The 17,291-nt window shown below is 35.7% G+C and overlaps 1 protein-coding gene across 6 annotated transcripts in view; it reads left to right on the top strand.

Annotated features, from left to right (window-relative positions):
- GRM8 (glutamate metabotropic receptor 8) overlaps positions 1-17,291 on the top strand; it is a 759,243-nt gene that overhangs the window by 478,472 nt on the left and 263,480 nt on the right. For all 6 annotated transcript variants that reach the window (XM_060633021.3, XM_060633020.3, XM_060633022.3 and 3 more), the window contains exon 7: positions 5,081-5,281. In XM_060633021.3, coding sequence (XP_060489004.1) covers positions 5,081-5,281 — 201 coding nt within the window. The remainder of the gene's footprint in view (positions 1-5,080; positions 5,282-17,291) is intronic.

Below are 17,291 nucleotides of genomic sequence, written 5' to 3'. Positions count from 1 at the left end.
TTTCAGGAAAATGAAAATAACCCTAATTTCAATCTGTAAAACTAAACCATACCCTGAGAAATGAGAAATTTTTAGAAAACAAAGCTCAACAGCTATCTGTCAGTCAAAGAATTTAAAATTCACGTCAAGCTCATCTTAGGAACTCACATTGTCATAGATACACACTTTGCAAACGTGAGCAGACTTGCCTTTTCAAAACCAAGAAAATACACGGTGATGTTCAAAAGACCTTAATTGAGGTGCATGTGGTACTGCTTAGACCAGTAAGGACTTACTCTGTTGTCCAGGATCATGAGATACAGTCAGATGTTTTAGATTTCATTAATGAAAACATAAAACAATCTTGCTATAAAATTTATGAGGCTGACTTCATCTCTCACCATGCCAAAACTTTGCTATATGCTGTTAATTTTAAGCTACACACTAAAGCACATCACAACTTTACAGTGTTTTAAATAGATGGCTGACATATAGCCTTTGACAATATTTAGCACTTTATAGCAATACATTAGTGATAACTTTAGAAACTATAGCATAATGAAACTTTACAGCCAATTAAGTTGATGACTCACTGTCAGCCTCTTAAATTCCTCTTTAAGATGAATTAAAAAAGCAAATATAGGATGCAAGGAGCACACTGTAGCTCTTGTAAAATCTTTAAGTGTCGTCATGAAGTTGAAATGTTAGGGAATAAAAAAATATATTGTCTAAATGGCCCGGAAATAAATAAAATTATTTCTTTTAAAATTTAGAAATGGTGATAATGTTCAGTCTTTTAGTTTGTCACCATGTACTTACATAGATTGATGGAGTCTTACAATGTTCACTGACTCCCTTGACAATGGTCGCTAGATAGCCTTCTGAACTTTTATTAAAAAAAAGAAGTGCAAAGTTGGGACATATTTAATCTCCACCCATACTACTCGTTTATAACTAGTTAAGGATAAATAGTTTGACAAGTGAAAACTTAAATACGTCCCTTTCATAATATGCATGGTATTTGAGAATTAATTATAAATCCATTATGTATGAAGTTGAAATTGTTTTAGGAAAAATCAAGCAAGAATATGCTAATAAATTAGGGTATCTCCATTAAAATTTATCAGGAAAGTATTGTATATAACTTTATCCCAATTATTGAATGTTGAGAAATATCTATAAATTGGTAGTGAGGTTGCAGTAGCATTAAAATAAAATCATAATTTGTTAAATCCAGAACTCTTTGGAATAGAGTAAATTTAAAAATATAAAACATTCGTATACAACTATCTCTTACATGTATTGCATGGATTGTGAAAATTTTCCAAATTCTTTAATGTTCTCACAGCCATTTCTTTCTTTGAATCAATTTGGCTTGGGCATTTTTGCCATTTCTATGCCTGCTGTTCATACTCCACCCAGTGGTAATAGAGATAAAGAAATTCTCTCTTTTCTTTAAAGCACACAAAAGAAAACAAATCAGAAAAACAATATTCACAGAAGTGTGGTGTGTGGTGTGGTGTGTGTGTGTATGTGTGTAGCAGAGGGATTTACAGAGCAGAATTACAAAAAACATAACCTGGAAATTTAATGTTACAGACTTAATGTGTCCCTTCCAAATTTATATATTGAAATTCTACCCCCTAATATGATGGTATTAGAATGTGGGGCCTTTGGGAGGTAATTAAGATTAGATGAAGTTTTGAAGATAGAGCCCTCATAAATGGGATTAGTACCCTTAAAAGAAGTCACCAGAGGGATGCCTGGTGGCTCAGTTCCTTGAGCCATACTCTTGATTTCAGCTCAGGGTCGTGATCTCAGGGTCATGAGATTGAGCCCTGTGTCAGGCTGAGCATGGAGCCTGCTTAAGATTCTCTCTCCCCATCGCTCTCTGCCCCTCCCCCACTTACTTGCTCACATGCACATGTACTTTCTCTCTCTCTCTCTCTCTCTCAAAAAAAAGAGTCAACAGAAGTCTGTTCTCTTCCATGTAAGGGTATAATAAGAAAATGGAAAATGGCTGCCTGCAACCTAGAAGACACCCTTCACCGGCTGTTACCCTGAGTCTGAACTTCCAGCCTCAAGAATTATGAGAAGTAAATTCTGTTGTTTATAAGCCACCTGGTCTTTGGTATTGTTATTGCAGCTTGTACTAAGGCAGTTAGATGTCTGTATTTGCAAACTACAGATTAGTCATGTCCCCACATTGGGAGATGCTGATTTGGTAAATCTGGAGTGACCCTAAGGAATCTGCACGTAAGAAGATAATCAAAAAGTGAACAACTGCTCTGGATGCATATCTTCATTTCCAGTTATTAAATCAGTGATGCAAAATAAATGAAACTGGGATCTTCTTATAGACCTAAGGACCTACCCTCAAAGTAGTTTTTTCCATCTCGTATCATTACGTTTCTGTGTCATTTTGCCTCTTTTTTTCAAAAGCAACCATGCTGGTCTACATAGGACTATCGAGGGTTTGGTCCTGTATCCTGAGACCAACCTCAATTCTGGACTAACCAGAGTGGCTGGTCACCAGATAAGATCATTAAAGAAACAACTGCATTTTTTTGGTTCCTGTGACCATTCTTCAATATTTATTTATGAACTGTCTACTTCGTGGTTAAAACTACAGGAGAGAAATTTTTAGCAGAAGCTGAAAGGGCTGTTTTCATAGGTCACTTAATGACTTTCTGGACATAGCAATGCTGTCCTAGTACCCAGGAGACAAAGTGCCACACAGAGAAAGGGAGAAGATAGTGCTCCCATACCTGCACGGATCTTAGTTTAGATCATACAGCTAATGCAGGTTGAAGGAATCAATATACCTTTTGGCACCTTGTATGTGCTCTTTGTGAGAACTGGTCTTTCCTCACTGCTTCCAAACTTATATAACCCTCAATTGGAGGTTTTAGGGAAATGAAGTAATTCCCTATAATGATAGCCTGGTTTTAGATCTATTGAGATTGACATAGAAACAGACTACATAGAAATATGATAGGCAATTGGAAATGTGGGCTAGCAGTTAGCTGGCAGGAAAGTCCTAGAAAACTAATTTATCAGACTTCTAGAGTCTATTATGAATTAAATTGATTACTATAAGTTGATCTAATGTTTTGGACTCTAAAACCAACCTTTTTGAATTCAAATATATATGTCTAGACCATAGAAATAGTAATAGTTAAGGTGTTGAAAATGAATGGATTATGAGGTTGGACAGAAAAAGGGGACTCAATCTTGGGGAATGGAAAATTGAGTCATCAAAAAAATCTGAACAGACTTGTCTAAAAAGGAGGAACAGAATTCAGCATTATGACAGACTGCGGAGAATAGGGAACCAACCAACAGCATCTAAAGGATCAGCATGTAACAAGTGATTAAGACCAGAAGAAAAGATGTTCAGTGATTAGATGGATAGAATGAAGGAATTGACTGTCACATTTATCTACAAGAAAATCAGTGGTTTTATCAGACTATAAAAACCCAAATAGAGGGGCGCTTGGGTGGCTCAGTTGGTTAAGCATCTTAGCTCTTGATTTCAGCTCAGGTCATGATCTCATGGTTCATGGTTTGTAAGTTCGAACCCTACGTGGAGCCCCACATCAGGCTCTATGCTGACAGCATGGAACTTGGTTGGGATTCTCTCTCTCTCTCTCTCTCTCTCTCTCTCTGCCCCTCCCCTGCTCATGCTCTTTCTCTCTCACTCTATTTCAAAATAAATAAATAACCATAAAAAGATAAAGAAAAACCCAGATATAAAACAGCCATTTTAATTCAGCTGACTAATTAGTCTCAAGAAAAATATTTGTTGAACTTAAAGACTACTTATTTTTTAAAGGTTACCAAGTGACCTCCATGGGAAAGTTTCAAGTGTTTGCTTTAGGTCTCTCCAAGCGTTAGTGGATGTATAAAGTTTGGTAGGGTATGGAAGTGCTGGGAGATCCTTTTTGGTTCTGACCTCAATATCATTTCTGTAATTTTTTCTTGTGCACATTCTTGCCATTCACCATACTTTTCAGGGGAATGAATGAATATTGGGCTCCAAGTCTGAGACCTTGGAAGGCTTCCATACCTGCCCTCTGTGCCCAAAGTGAACTTCTCCTCCTCCATGAGTCTCAGTTTCCTCATCTTCAAAATGAGAATGTTGTATTATAACTAATTATACATTATCTGATTTTAATATCAAATTTATATTCCATTTTAAATTGTAAGCTTTTATTAAATATTAAATGATAAACACCATGCTAAAGGCAATCCCCAAAGCCAATTCTCAGCCTTAAATATGCCCAAACACAGGTACAATTATTCTGAATGACAATTATTTTGAGAGCTCTACATCCTTTTAACAGAAAATTAAAATAGGAAATTGATGAGGATTTAATGTACAGCATGGTGACTATGGTTAGCAATACTGTATTGTATACTTGAAAGTGCCTATGAAGGAAAGAAAAGGAAAGGAAAAAAACAAGGGAATAAAAGGTTAGTCTATTAGGTAGTAGATATGTTAACTAACCTTACTATAGTAATCATTTCTTCTTGAACTGAGTTCAAGAAAAAAAGTTAAGTCGAATGATTCTTCTAAAGATAGCTGGTTTACTTAAGGAAATACTGTCATTTAATATATACAAAAAGGGTGCCCAAGTAAATGAAGCACATTCAAAACAAGAATAGATATGGGAGGAGGGAAAAAAGACCTTACTTTGAGACACTAATTAAATGATGATCCCAGAATTGAAGTAGATGAAAAGGACAAAGTCTGCACATTTTGCTTAAAAGATCAAGTCACAACCAGAATGTTATGTAATTATTAGAATGTACAATGTAATAGGACTCAATAAGGTGGAAATAAAGATAATGAAACTATATGTTTTTATTTAGTTAATATCTTTTTGTTGCTAATGGAATAGTTTCTGTTCTTTCCAAATAAAAAATTCAATACCCAGTTTAAAAGCCTGACTCAGTAAGTATAGGATTAAAATAACTGGGAGTAAAATCAAATAGTTTTGTCTCATTAAGTGTGCCTCATATGTGGAAATCTTAGCCCTAATGCCATGTTTTAGTGGATCTAACACCAATTGATGGTTTTTTTTTTTAATTTTTGCAGGGCTGGAGAGAATTGCGAGGGATTCATCTTATGAACAGGAAGGAAAGGTCCAATTTGTAATTGATGCAGTATATTCCATGGCTTATGCCCTGCACAACATGCACAAAGATCTCTGCCCTGGATACATTGGTCTCTGCCCACGAATGAGTACGGTGGACGGGAAAGAGCTACTTGGTTACATTCGGGCTGTCAATTTCAATGGTAAGTTACAACTTTTTTTTTTGTCATTAAATACTTTAGAAGTGACAGAATCTGTCCCCTCCCCCCACTAAATATAGAAGATACACAAACAGTGGAAAGCACAGGATTAGAAGCAGTTCCCCTTTTAATCAGAAGTGTGAGTTTTTCCACCTGCTTTTAAATCTCAAACATATTTTCTGTGCTCCTGAAAGAAACATTAATCTGCTCCTGAAAGAAGCAGAAGTTAAAAATAAGCCTCTATCAATCAAAATATTCTACTTAAATATCACTATTTCAGAAATAACTTAGGAGGCTCATTTGGAACCATTGACAACAGATTAGATTTCTTTTAAAATGTTTTGTTTGTGTCATTATTAGAGAAGGAATTGTAGATATTTTGTTTTGAAACTGATTTTAAGCTTTTTAAACAGTAAGTTGACCTGAGGAAAGCAGATGATTTGGAGTGGCTATACGTTTACATTCTAAAAGTGCCATGTTAAGTTTCTGCATTTTCTCTTTCCTTGTATCACTTTCAATGATTTGGTCAATTTAAAGCAATGAGCTGCATTGTGTAAGATAGAACCACATACAACGCAGGGTAGATGGGATTTGCCTCCTGCTGAAGCAGAAATGCTGCTTTCTGTAAGTGTCACAGAAACTGATACAGAATATGCTGGACCCATAGTATTCGGCTAAGAATAGCCAAATGCCTGTCTGAAGTGATGGAATTATTGAATGCTGCTGCTCTTTCATGAAAGTTGTAATGGTTGCTGCCCATGATTTTGACCATTATTTTCAAATGAAATGTTAGAATGCTCTGAGCTGTCTAATTCTTTCTGTTTGGCTGTAATCCACACAATGGACATGCCTCCGAGCCATGCATGGCGCTGCACTGTCCATCATAATACACTCCAGTGACCTCAGCTGCCAGCCTTTCTCAAAAAAGCACAAGGTCATCTTCAATTTAGAATTCAAGTGGAAACTTCTTCTTTTGCTTTGTGCAGGCAACATGAGGCAAAATTTGGTTTACATTCAACACAGAGTATCCTCGTTTTCAGCAGAATTTTTGTGAGACATTACATAACCATCCTTTTGTTATGAATATAAATATTAAGGGAATTTGAAAATAATTTTCTTGCAATTATAAAACTGAGCAAAGGAGGGGTATTATAATGCAAGGTTATTTATCCTTACATGAGGTTGGGAACACTCCATTTATCCACGTAGTTAGGAGGTGTGAAGAGGAACGCAAATGAATGTTTTCCTCAATAACGGAAGCTCACCTCCAGACGATGGGAAAATCTTTAAAGAAATACCAGATTAAAGTATTTCAAAGGTAAATTACCAGTTTCTCTCTTATCTTAATCATAGATAAAAGCCAAACCCTTCCTTGATGACTTCTATTATTATACCATACTGTAATATAATGATGCTATTAAAGACTATTAAAAACATCTTAAAGCCTAATGATTATTAAGACAATTTGCCTCTAGACCTCAGTGATTTCTGAGTTCTTCTGTCCACTTTTTAGTCTTTTTCCCCCTTTCACCTTACCAAAGTGCTGTTTTTGTGATTGTTTTGGGGGCTGATCACTTCCATAATTTGCTTCTTTCAACCCACTACGGACAGAGAAGTACATATAAACTTTCATTAATTTAGTCGAGATGTATTCATTGAGCATGTAGACTGTGTTAAGCATTCTGATAGGTGCTAAAGACAGACTACTAGTAGTCAAAGCAGATATGAGATTTAGAATTTCTTGGGGGAATTTAGATGTGAATCAGAAAAGCACACAAAGGGATAGTAATATAATCTGTAATGAGGGCTAAAAGTAGAGGTGTGCTGAACTGAGAGTTTGTAATAGGGAAACATCCCTCCCTACTCTAGGGAGTTGGGGACAGGTGAATCTGAAGGAAGTGAGTGTCAAAGAGAAGAGTAAGATAGAGCATGAGAGGTCTTATAGGCCATTCTTTTTTTTTTTTTAATTTTTTTAACGTTTATTTATTTTTGAGACAGAGAGAGACAGAGCATGAACAGGGGAGGGTCAGAGAGAGGGAGACACAGAATCTGAAACAGGCTCCGGGCTCCGAGCTATCAGCACAGAGCCCGATGTGGGGCTCGAACTCACGGACCGCGAGATCGTGACCTGAGCCGAAGTCGGCCGCTTAACCGACTGAGCCACCCAGGCGCCCCTTATAGGCCATTCGTGAGATTTGTTCTTCATCTTGAAGCAACAGGAGCCCACCGAAGCATAATAGAATTGTGTCTGATACAAGAGTAAGTATACTCCAGATGTGAGGATCACATAAAATACATGAATTTTAGTGTATGAACTTAAAATAGAATCTCTTTGAGCTCCCTGGAGATTTATTTTGCTAATGGCTTGAAACTTGTCTGTATTCCAATAACTGATGATACAAGGTAAGAGACTTGAGCATGAACAGATTATCATGGATTATATAATCCTTCTGAGCTTTAGTACTTTTCAGGGAGTTCATCAAAAATTTTTTTTAACATTTATTTATTTTTTTTTTTTTTTTGAGAGACAGAGACAGACTGTGAGTGGGGCAGGGGCAGAGAGAGAGGGAGGCACAGAATCTGAAACAGTCTCCAGGCTCGAGCTGTCAGCACAGAGCCTGATGCAAGGCTCAAACTCACAGCCTGTGAGATCATGACCTGAGCCGAAGTCAGACGCTCAACCAACTGAGCCACCCAGGCGCCCTGGAAGTTCATCAATTTTTAAATTTCATTATTGGCTTATCTGTTAGTGTTCACTAATTATTAATTCCCAGCCTGTTTATGATAAAAAAGATATACAAGGTGGTTCAAATAGAAGTATACTATCTATCTATCTATCTATCTATCTATCTATCTATCTATCCATCCCCTTTAAGGAGGAAGAAAGAAGTATGGTAACCAGAATACAGGACTACATCAGGTTCTGAGCTTCCAAAGCAGCCAAAATGTAAAGAGACATTCAGTGGGATACGTAACTTTCATTATGTGATGGAAACAAGCCTACCTATTTTTTAAGAGAGAATTAATTCTCTTGGAAACTATTTCTAAATGAAATGTATCATATGGGATTTTAATAGCCTCATAAACAATGCTATTTAACAAAATTTTACTGCAAAAGCAGAAGCTTTCTCTTTGGCTGTTTTGTACTTATACCCACAATCAAAGCCAAGAATGTAATGCTTCTAACACTGAAGGGTATTTTATTAAAAGAGTTTTCAGGAGGAGGGAGATAATCTTTGATCTAGATTTGCAACTCTTTCAAGCTCAGATGATATGGGGATTACCATATTCTATTAAGAATAAATGAAGAGCTTTTCCCTTATAATCTGCTTTTCAAACTCTGTCTTCAAAAGACTGCTACTCAGAAGTCTAACATTTCAGCCAGTCAAAATAAGAACCACTGGGTTGAAGGAGAAGCCATAATCTTGGACTCTCCACTTCCCCTAGTGCTACTTGCCTGTCCTAGAGGTACTTTGAAATGTACCAATAGCTACATGGAGTGCACATCAAATCCACAGACTGAAATATCCTTTTTCTTCACAGGGCTTTCATAGAAACTGAAAGTAGACACCTAGAATGTGTGCTGGGAACTTAGCTAACAACTATTATATAACGCTGATTGAGTGGTTTGTGTTAGTGATGGTCAGTGTTCTCACCTAGTGAGATAGCCAACTCACTTCCCAAAGCCTGGAAGTAGGAGGGGAACCTTGGCCAAACCCCAGGTTCCTTGAGATCAGTTTTGAATATTCTGAAGAGTTGAGAATGTACTTGACTAGACCCAGAACTGCTTACTGTACATGACAACAAAAAATTACTACATAATAAAAGTTTTCTTAGAATAGCTATTACCAGTTGTCAAAGAATGAGCTTTGTAAGGCAACTGTCAATTTTGTATAGTGTAGCCTTCCAGATTTTCTGTCAGGATCACTGAGCTACAAAATGTACTCTCAAGTTATTTAAAAAACTGACCCATTGGATGGAATTATTTAGTAATGCCCCTTTCAATATTGGATAATGTCTACCCTAAAGTGTAATTTCTGAGTAGGAAAAAAAAATTGTTGTTAAACTGGTTCTTTCTGGCATTAATGAGATATTAAGGCAAGTTGCTTTTCATGGTTCCTTTTAATTTGAGACTGTAAAACACTGTCATTGGTATGAAGGGAGACTCTTCTTCCAGTTGTAATAGCAGGAGGTGAAGGACCCAGAACAGCTGGATGCTGCACAGACCATTGGTATAAAATTAAAGGGAACTGTTTAAAACTCAGTCTTGCTGAGATTGTAACCTTGTGTGTGGCATGCCTAATTAAGCAATGGTTTAAAGATACTTGGTTTAAAAGGTCATGCTTCTTCCAGTCTATTGTTAACTGAGAACATAACAATCATCTTGGAATTTCGAATGATGAATGATTAGTATTTCAGGCCAGAATGATTCTAAACACAACTAGTTAAGGGTGAAAACCCTTAGTAAAACTATTAAACTACAAAGTACTATTTCCATCAAAGACTTAAACAACAATGGTGGTTTAATTGAATTCAGTCACTCAAACTGATATTTTCTCATCAACAGAAAACCTGAACCATTTTCTGCATGTGTATTTTAAGTACATTCTGAGTCATAGCATATCTGGAATTACTCATGTGGTCGTTACAACTTTTCTCAACCTATCCTCTGTACTCAGGGAGCCAGAGGGAAACAAAGATCTGCCTTTTGGATTACTTTTATTGCTACCATTTGAACAAAACACTGTTTCTATAAATTTTTAAATCCAAAGATTTATCAAAAGAAAAGCACAAAATAAAGAGAGGAGTTCAGATTTTTCAGGAACTTAAGCAACGATGTCAATTCCTTCCGTCTGGTCTATAGGCAATAAAATATTGATGCTTACATCTTGTATAGAATCAGGGATTTTTCTGTTGCCATGAGAACCTTATTTATCATAAAGAAAAAGTGTTCGATAGAATTCCAGTGGTATCTCCTAACTCCTTTTCTCTGTATTTGAGCTCACATCAGGGGCAGGGCAGGCACAGCAGCATACTAATCAGGAATGTTTGATCGTAGGTAAGAGAAGCCCCTTAAACTTGCTTAAGCTAAAAGAAAGAATTTATGGGGCGCCTGGGTGGCTCAGCCGGTTAAGCGTCTGACTTCAGCTCAGGTCGTGATCTCACAGTCCGTGAGTTCTAGCTCTGCATCAGGCTCTGTGCTGTCAGTTCAGAGCCTGGAGCCTGCTTCAGATTCTGTGTCTCCCTCTCTCTCTGCCCCTCCCCCACTCACGCTCTGTCTCTATCAAAAAAATGAATAAACATTAAAAAAAAAATTAAAAGAAAGAATTTATGAAGGTATGTCAAGAAACCCCATGGCAGAATACAACAGGGCCTAAGGAAAGGACTGGTTATAAGAACTAAAAACTGGCCAGAAATCCTAACATCTCTCTCTGCTTTGTTTCATTCTGTTTATGTTGGTCTTCCCCATTTTTAGGTCCATAGGGTAGGTAGCTGAAGGCCATCTACATTTCTAGAATTTAGCAGCTATTTCTTCAGGGCACTTGCTAAAATTAACATGTATATATTTCTAAGTCCCAATTCTAACTTCTTGGAACCTTGAATCTCATTAGCCAAACTTAGGTTGGATGTCAGATTGGTTCCAAATTATCAAGGAGCAAGTAGGACAGACTTGGTTGTCCTGGGGCACTCTCCATAGTTGAAATACATATTTCTAAATCCCAGTTATAACTTCTTGGAACCTTGAATCTCATTATCCAAACTTAGGTTGGATGTCAGATTGGTTCCAAATTACCAGTGGCAAGGAGCAAGTAGTGCAGACTTGGTTGTCATGGGACACTCCCCGTGGTTGAAAGGGACATTTGGGAACTTTCTATGAGTGACTTATGGGGAATAGTTGAGCAAAGTGAGCAGAGAGGTGAAAACCTGATAGTGGTGATGCCACTGCGATCTCAGAATCTCATTGCTTCTTTAAGGGTGTGTTTTTTTGTTAGGCTAGAGGAGACACAGTTAAGAATCACATAGAATCTGTGAGAATCTGAGAGAGGAATCGACTCTGGAATTTTGTAATGCTAGTCTTTGTACTGTGGTTGAATTTCCTGACATGAAGAAGAATGGTCAGCTTCTCTGAACTCACCACTGAGATGGTGGTCTCACCATTTCAGTGCTCAATATTCTAAGGAAAATATGTGAACACTTGCCTGATTACAGAGACTAGGATAGAGGTGGAATTTACCAGCGTCTTATTTCTTTTTTAGAAACCTTATTGATTTCAGGTACTTAATGCAAATTTCTATTACAATGTTGAGTGTCTCTGAACACTGTAGTCTGATTCTGAAGCAAATTTGTTTGCATAAAATACCTTTAAACTATCTAAAAGAAATAAGTATGACTTAATATTAGGAAGTGTACTATAAACACACTAATAGGTTAAATAAGACAATGATGAATATCTCCTAAGATTCTGTAAAGCTATTTGATTAAAATACATCCCTCATTTCTGTTAGAAACACAAAAACATTAACTAGTAATGGAATAAATGTTTAACATGATAAAGTTAGACTCTTAGACTTCAACCAATTATATACTTATAGTTGTTATTACTATTAAAGAAATGGAGTATTCCTATTACCACTATAATTAATATTCTATAAATTTTTACCAAAGTGATAAAACATGAAACAAAAATATCAGAGGTGACTACTAAAAATGAAAAAGTGGTAGTATGATTATTTTCAAATGATTCGATCTTAAGGCAAGACACTGAAAAATATATTAGAGGTACTTACTTCAGGAAGATGATCAAATAAAAAATTAATATTAAAAACCTGAAGAGCATTCGTTTATACTAGTAAGAAATCATTGACTAATATGTGGGAAATGAAACTCTGCTTCCTTTGCAAAAATATTTAAAATACTTTGCAATAAATTGAACCAAAAAATATGAAAGACCTATATGAAGACAACTTTGTTGAAAGACATCCCTTGTTTGTAGACAGAAAAACTAATTATAAGAATAATGTTAAACTTTTCTGAGTAATCTGTATTCAGGCTTAGTATAATTTCAACCAAAATGACAAAGGAGTATTTTCTGGAATTTGAAATAATATTTAAAATTTTAATGTGAGAATAAATTAATGAAAATAACTGAAATGATTTTGAAGAGAAATTTATTTCTACCAAACATTTCATATTTAACCCTAATGATAAGCTATAATAATCAATCCAGTATGGACCGAGCGCTGAATAGGTTTATGGTATATGGAACCAGACAGAAATAACCAGAAATATATAATGATAATAAATAAATCAGTTTACACATGTATATGTACATATTTACATATGAATTTATGATGTGATAAAGATGAAAAAGGGAAAAGACATTTTATTTATTGAGTATCAATTTACAGTAAGATCAAGTGAGATGATTCCTCCACATAAGAGTATTATCCAGTAGGAACTTATTTTATTTTTTATTTTTTAAAATGTTTATAATTTACTTTTGAGAGAGAGAGCTCACACATGTGCATGTTTGTGCGCAAGAAGGTGAGGAACAGAGGGAGAGGGAGGGAGAGAATTTTAGTAGGCTCCACGTCCAGTACAGAGCCTGACCTGGGGCTCAGTCTCATGGTTGTGAGATCATGACCTGAGCCGAAATCAAGAGTTGGATGCTTAACTGACTGAGCCACCCAGGCACCCCAGGATTTATTTTAGACTTCAGTGAAAAAGAAGCAAAAGAAAAAAAATAGAAGACAGTCCATTAGATTTGAATGGGGAAGCTTTTTGAGTTGGACAGTGAAGGAAATTATAACAGGAAAATAGACACGTTTGATTTAGTAACGTTTTAACACTGTCAGATGTTAAAAATGATCATAAACACAGTTTTAAAACAGAATATAAAGTAAGGCATATATTTGGGTTATTGTGTCAAAGGATAATATCACAAATACGAAAAGAGCCACCAATGATGACATCTTGAAGAAGTCAGTTGGCAAAACTCATAAACATTAGTAAACATTTGAAGAAATGTTAACCTTCACTAGCAATCAAATAAAGAACATTTAATCAACAATAAAATATTGTTTTCTACCTATCAAGTTTACAAAGACTTGAAAATTATAATAGTAATTATCAAAAGGTAATTATATTGGTTCTTCCAAATATGCTTGCTGAGGGTGGTATTAGTGTAATTGTTTTTCAGAGAGTATTTGCTCAGCACATATCATTACTTCTAGAAATATATTCTAAGGAAAATATTTGAAATAATTGTATTTACAAGAATTTATTAAAAAAACAAGAAAGCCAAATCACACTTTTGTTCTGTTTCTAATTGAATCCACCAACAATATGTCACATAGAGTCATATTCCTGTGTGTTGGAATCCCAGGCTTTTATCTGAGCTCTGCCATTCACTTTTCTTCTGTGTTGTGAACTTATCTTGACCTCTTAGCTTCACCTTTTAAATAGAAGGATTATCCTAAAATATTCTAACCTTTGAAATCTCTTCCAGCTCTAAATTCTCTACATACTCTTTTAAAGGTAAAGGTATATTTTTAAAACACAGATGCCTATCAGTGTTCTTATTGTTGTCTTTTTTGTTGTCACGTATACTCATTTTCATCTTTATGAATCATTTATTTATTCACCTACATTTTATTGGTAATCTTATAAGGTTTGTAATAAAAGAGTTCTGTGTTAGACATCAAGAATGCAAACAAAGACTAAGAGGCGCCTCGGGGGCTCAGTCAATTAAGTGTCCGACTTCAACTCAGGTCATGATCTCACAGTTTGTGGGTTCAAGCCCCACATTGGGCTCTGTGCTGACAGCTCAGAGCCTAGAGCCTGCTTCAGGTTCTGTGTGTGTCTCTCTCTGCCATTCCCCTGCTCTGCACTAGTCTCTGTCAAAGATAAATAGGTAAGTTAACAACAACAACAAAAAAAGAATACAAAGACTAATGAAACATGGTTCTATATGTTCTCAGATGTCATAATGTAACAGAGGAGGGAAACAAACATGTTACCAACAAGAATTCAATTTGGTAAGTGATATGATAGAGGCATGAGCATATAAGAACCCGATGAAAAGCTGAGATTAGGAAAATATATAAGGAGAGCCTCAAAGAGTACAACACATTTGGTTTAAATTTAAACACAGATGGAAAGTGACATTTCTTAGGTGGACAAAATGGGGAGAAGGCATTCATGGCAGTCCATCAACTGATAAATGGGTAAAGATGTTAGATATATATATATATAAAATATTACTCATCCATAAAGAAGAATGAAATCTTGCCATTTGTAATGATATAGATAGAGCTAGAGAGCATTATGCTAAGCAAAAATAAGTCAGTTATAGAAAGACAAATACCATATGATTTCACTCATATGTGGAAGCAAAACAGACAAAATAGAAGGTAGGAAAAACATGCATTCTAAAAAAGCTAAGCATCTACAGTATAAGAATTCAAGAGTGTGGCATGAGAGAGCCTGGAAATGACCAGATGAGCTTGCTCTTGTTTAGAAATCTCTGTCATTCTGGTGTTTGAAGGTGACACAGCAGGCAATAGGAACCTGAAGCTTTTTGAAGAGGACAGTGAAGTGCTAAAATTTCTGTTTTAGAAAAATAACCTTGGCAACAATTTGCAGACTTGAGGAAGTGAGATTGAAGACAGGGGTGGTTAGGTTAGGAGACAGTTCGAGTAGTCCCTATGAGAGAACAGTATCTGAAATGGGAAAATGAAAACACAAATGAAATGGAAAGAGGGGGAAGAAGGAGGAAAGGAACATAGAATTATTTGAAGGCTGTCTCTGTTCTAGGCACTGTGCTTTGACTAAAAACCAAGAGATTTTTAGAAATATATTAACCTTCCCAAATGATCTTTCTTTGTAACTGTAATAATTGCATTACTGGAGTTAATGTAGTATTTTAGTATATATGTTATTGATAATACTGGCTTTTTATCTATTTCTATAAGTAAAAAATGAGATATATAACATGTCACTATGTGGAAAAACTGACATGAAATGCCATCTCTAGAAGCTTTACCACACAATGTCCTTGTGATTAAATATTATTTATTTAGTAAATAGAGATAAAACAAAGTCAAACATGATGAAACTCGAGTGTTTATCTTAAATATAAATATCCTTTTTGATGATTACCTCATTTGAAATAAAATTAAGAAAATAACTACTGTAAAAGCATGGATTGCGAGTAACTTGTCTACAAGTATTCCACAAGATGAGCAAACCTTTCTAATAAATTTTAAGTTGATAAACGAGAGATGTCTTGCAATACGAGTAGTACCCCAGAATGAATTATGCTTGCAAACCAAGGTTTTACTGTATTAATAATTTTGAAGTACTTTATATAATTTATTTTTGAAGGTGAAAGTTTGCAGGTAGTAAAGTATTCCTGGAAATACTGTATATATTTTTTTCAATATATGAAATGTATTGTCAAATTGGTTTCCATACAACACCCAGTGCTCATCCCAAAAGGTACCCTCCTCAATACCCATCACCCACCCTCCCTTCCCTCCCACCCCCCATCAACCTTCAGTTTGTTCTCAGTTTTTAAGAGTCTCTTATGCTTTGGCTCTCTCCCACTCTAACCTCTTTTTTTTTTTTTTTTCCCTTCCCCTCCCCCATGGGTTTCTGTCAAGTTTCTCAGGATCCACATAAGAGTGAAACCATATGGTATCTGTCTTTCTCTGCATGGCTTATTTCACTTAGCATCACACTCTCCAGTTCCATCCACGTTGCTACAAAAGGCCATATTTCATTTTTTCTCATTGCCACGTAGTATTCCATTGTGTATATAAACCACAATTTCTTTATCCATTCATCAGTTGATGGACATTTAGGCTCTTTCCATAATTTGGCTATTGTTGAGAGTGCTGCTATAAACCTTGGGGTACAAGTGCCCCTATGCATCAGTACTCCTGTATCCCTTGGGTAAATTCCTAGCAGTGCTATTGCTGGGTCATAGGGTAGGTCTATTTTTAATTTTCTGAGGAACCTCCACACTGTTTTCCAGAGTGGCTGCACCAATTTGCATTCCCACCAACAGTGCAAGAGGGTTCCCGTTTCTCCACATCCTCTCCAGCATCTATAGTCTCCTGATTTGTTCATTTTAGCCACTCTGACTGGCGTGAGGTGATATAATAGTGTATATTTTTTAAAGAATTGAACATGTAAAAATAAACAGACTTATTTGAAATTAGGTAATTTTTCAATTTCTGATTAAGGAAATTTTAGACTGGTTATAAAATATTAATCCTACAAGTTAAGTCATCATGAAATTTAACAATATAAATGTACCTGCCTGTGTTTTCTAACTGAATAAGGTTTGATAAACCTTTTATAGCCATAAAGATCAAGGTTTATTAATCTCACATTTCTTCCCTTAATGTATAAAGAGTTAAATGGGGGCCAAGATGGAGCCAGCATCTAATAAAAGCTTGAGACAAATCAATAGCATTGCCTTTGTTTTTCCTATGGTCCTCCATAGCTTCACCTACTGCACTGGGCTTCTTTTACTCATTCTTTGTTCTTATAGTTCCTGAACTTCTTCATCATGTGCAAAAAAATTACAGATAAATGATAAGTAAATCCAAGAAAGAGATGTGATGCTGTGGGCTTAGCAATTGAGGATTAAGGTCTGGTCTTGGGTCTAAACAGGGATATAGCAATAATTCTTGAATGAAGAATAAAAAAGTAGATGAAGGAGCAGGAAGGATTTGGAGCAGCAGGAAGTTTATACTTGACAGTTTGTATTTTACATAGTGATTAGAAGAACAAGCTTTGTACTCAATTTGAATCCAGTGTCACACCTCTCATTACTTTGTGATCTTGGTCAAGGAGCAAAATCTCTTTAAATCTTTGTTTCCTTGTCAATAAAATGGGGATGATAATATTTTTCAGGGTTCCTGTGAAATCTAAAGGTAGGGTAATAGTACATAGAAAGTGCCTAATAAAGAGATAGATATAATGTATTATATATGAAGGATAT

The sequence above is a fragment of the Panthera onca genome, chromosome A2 (genome assembly GCF_046562875.1).
Source record: "Panthera onca isolate mPanOnc1 chromosome A2, mPanOnc1 haplotype 2, whole genome shotgun sequence".
In the NCBI taxonomy this organism is placed as follows: domain Eukaryota; kingdom Metazoa; phylum Chordata; class Mammalia; order Carnivora; family Felidae; genus Panthera; species Panthera onca.
This window is presented reverse-complemented; position numbering and strand designations above follow the sequence as displayed.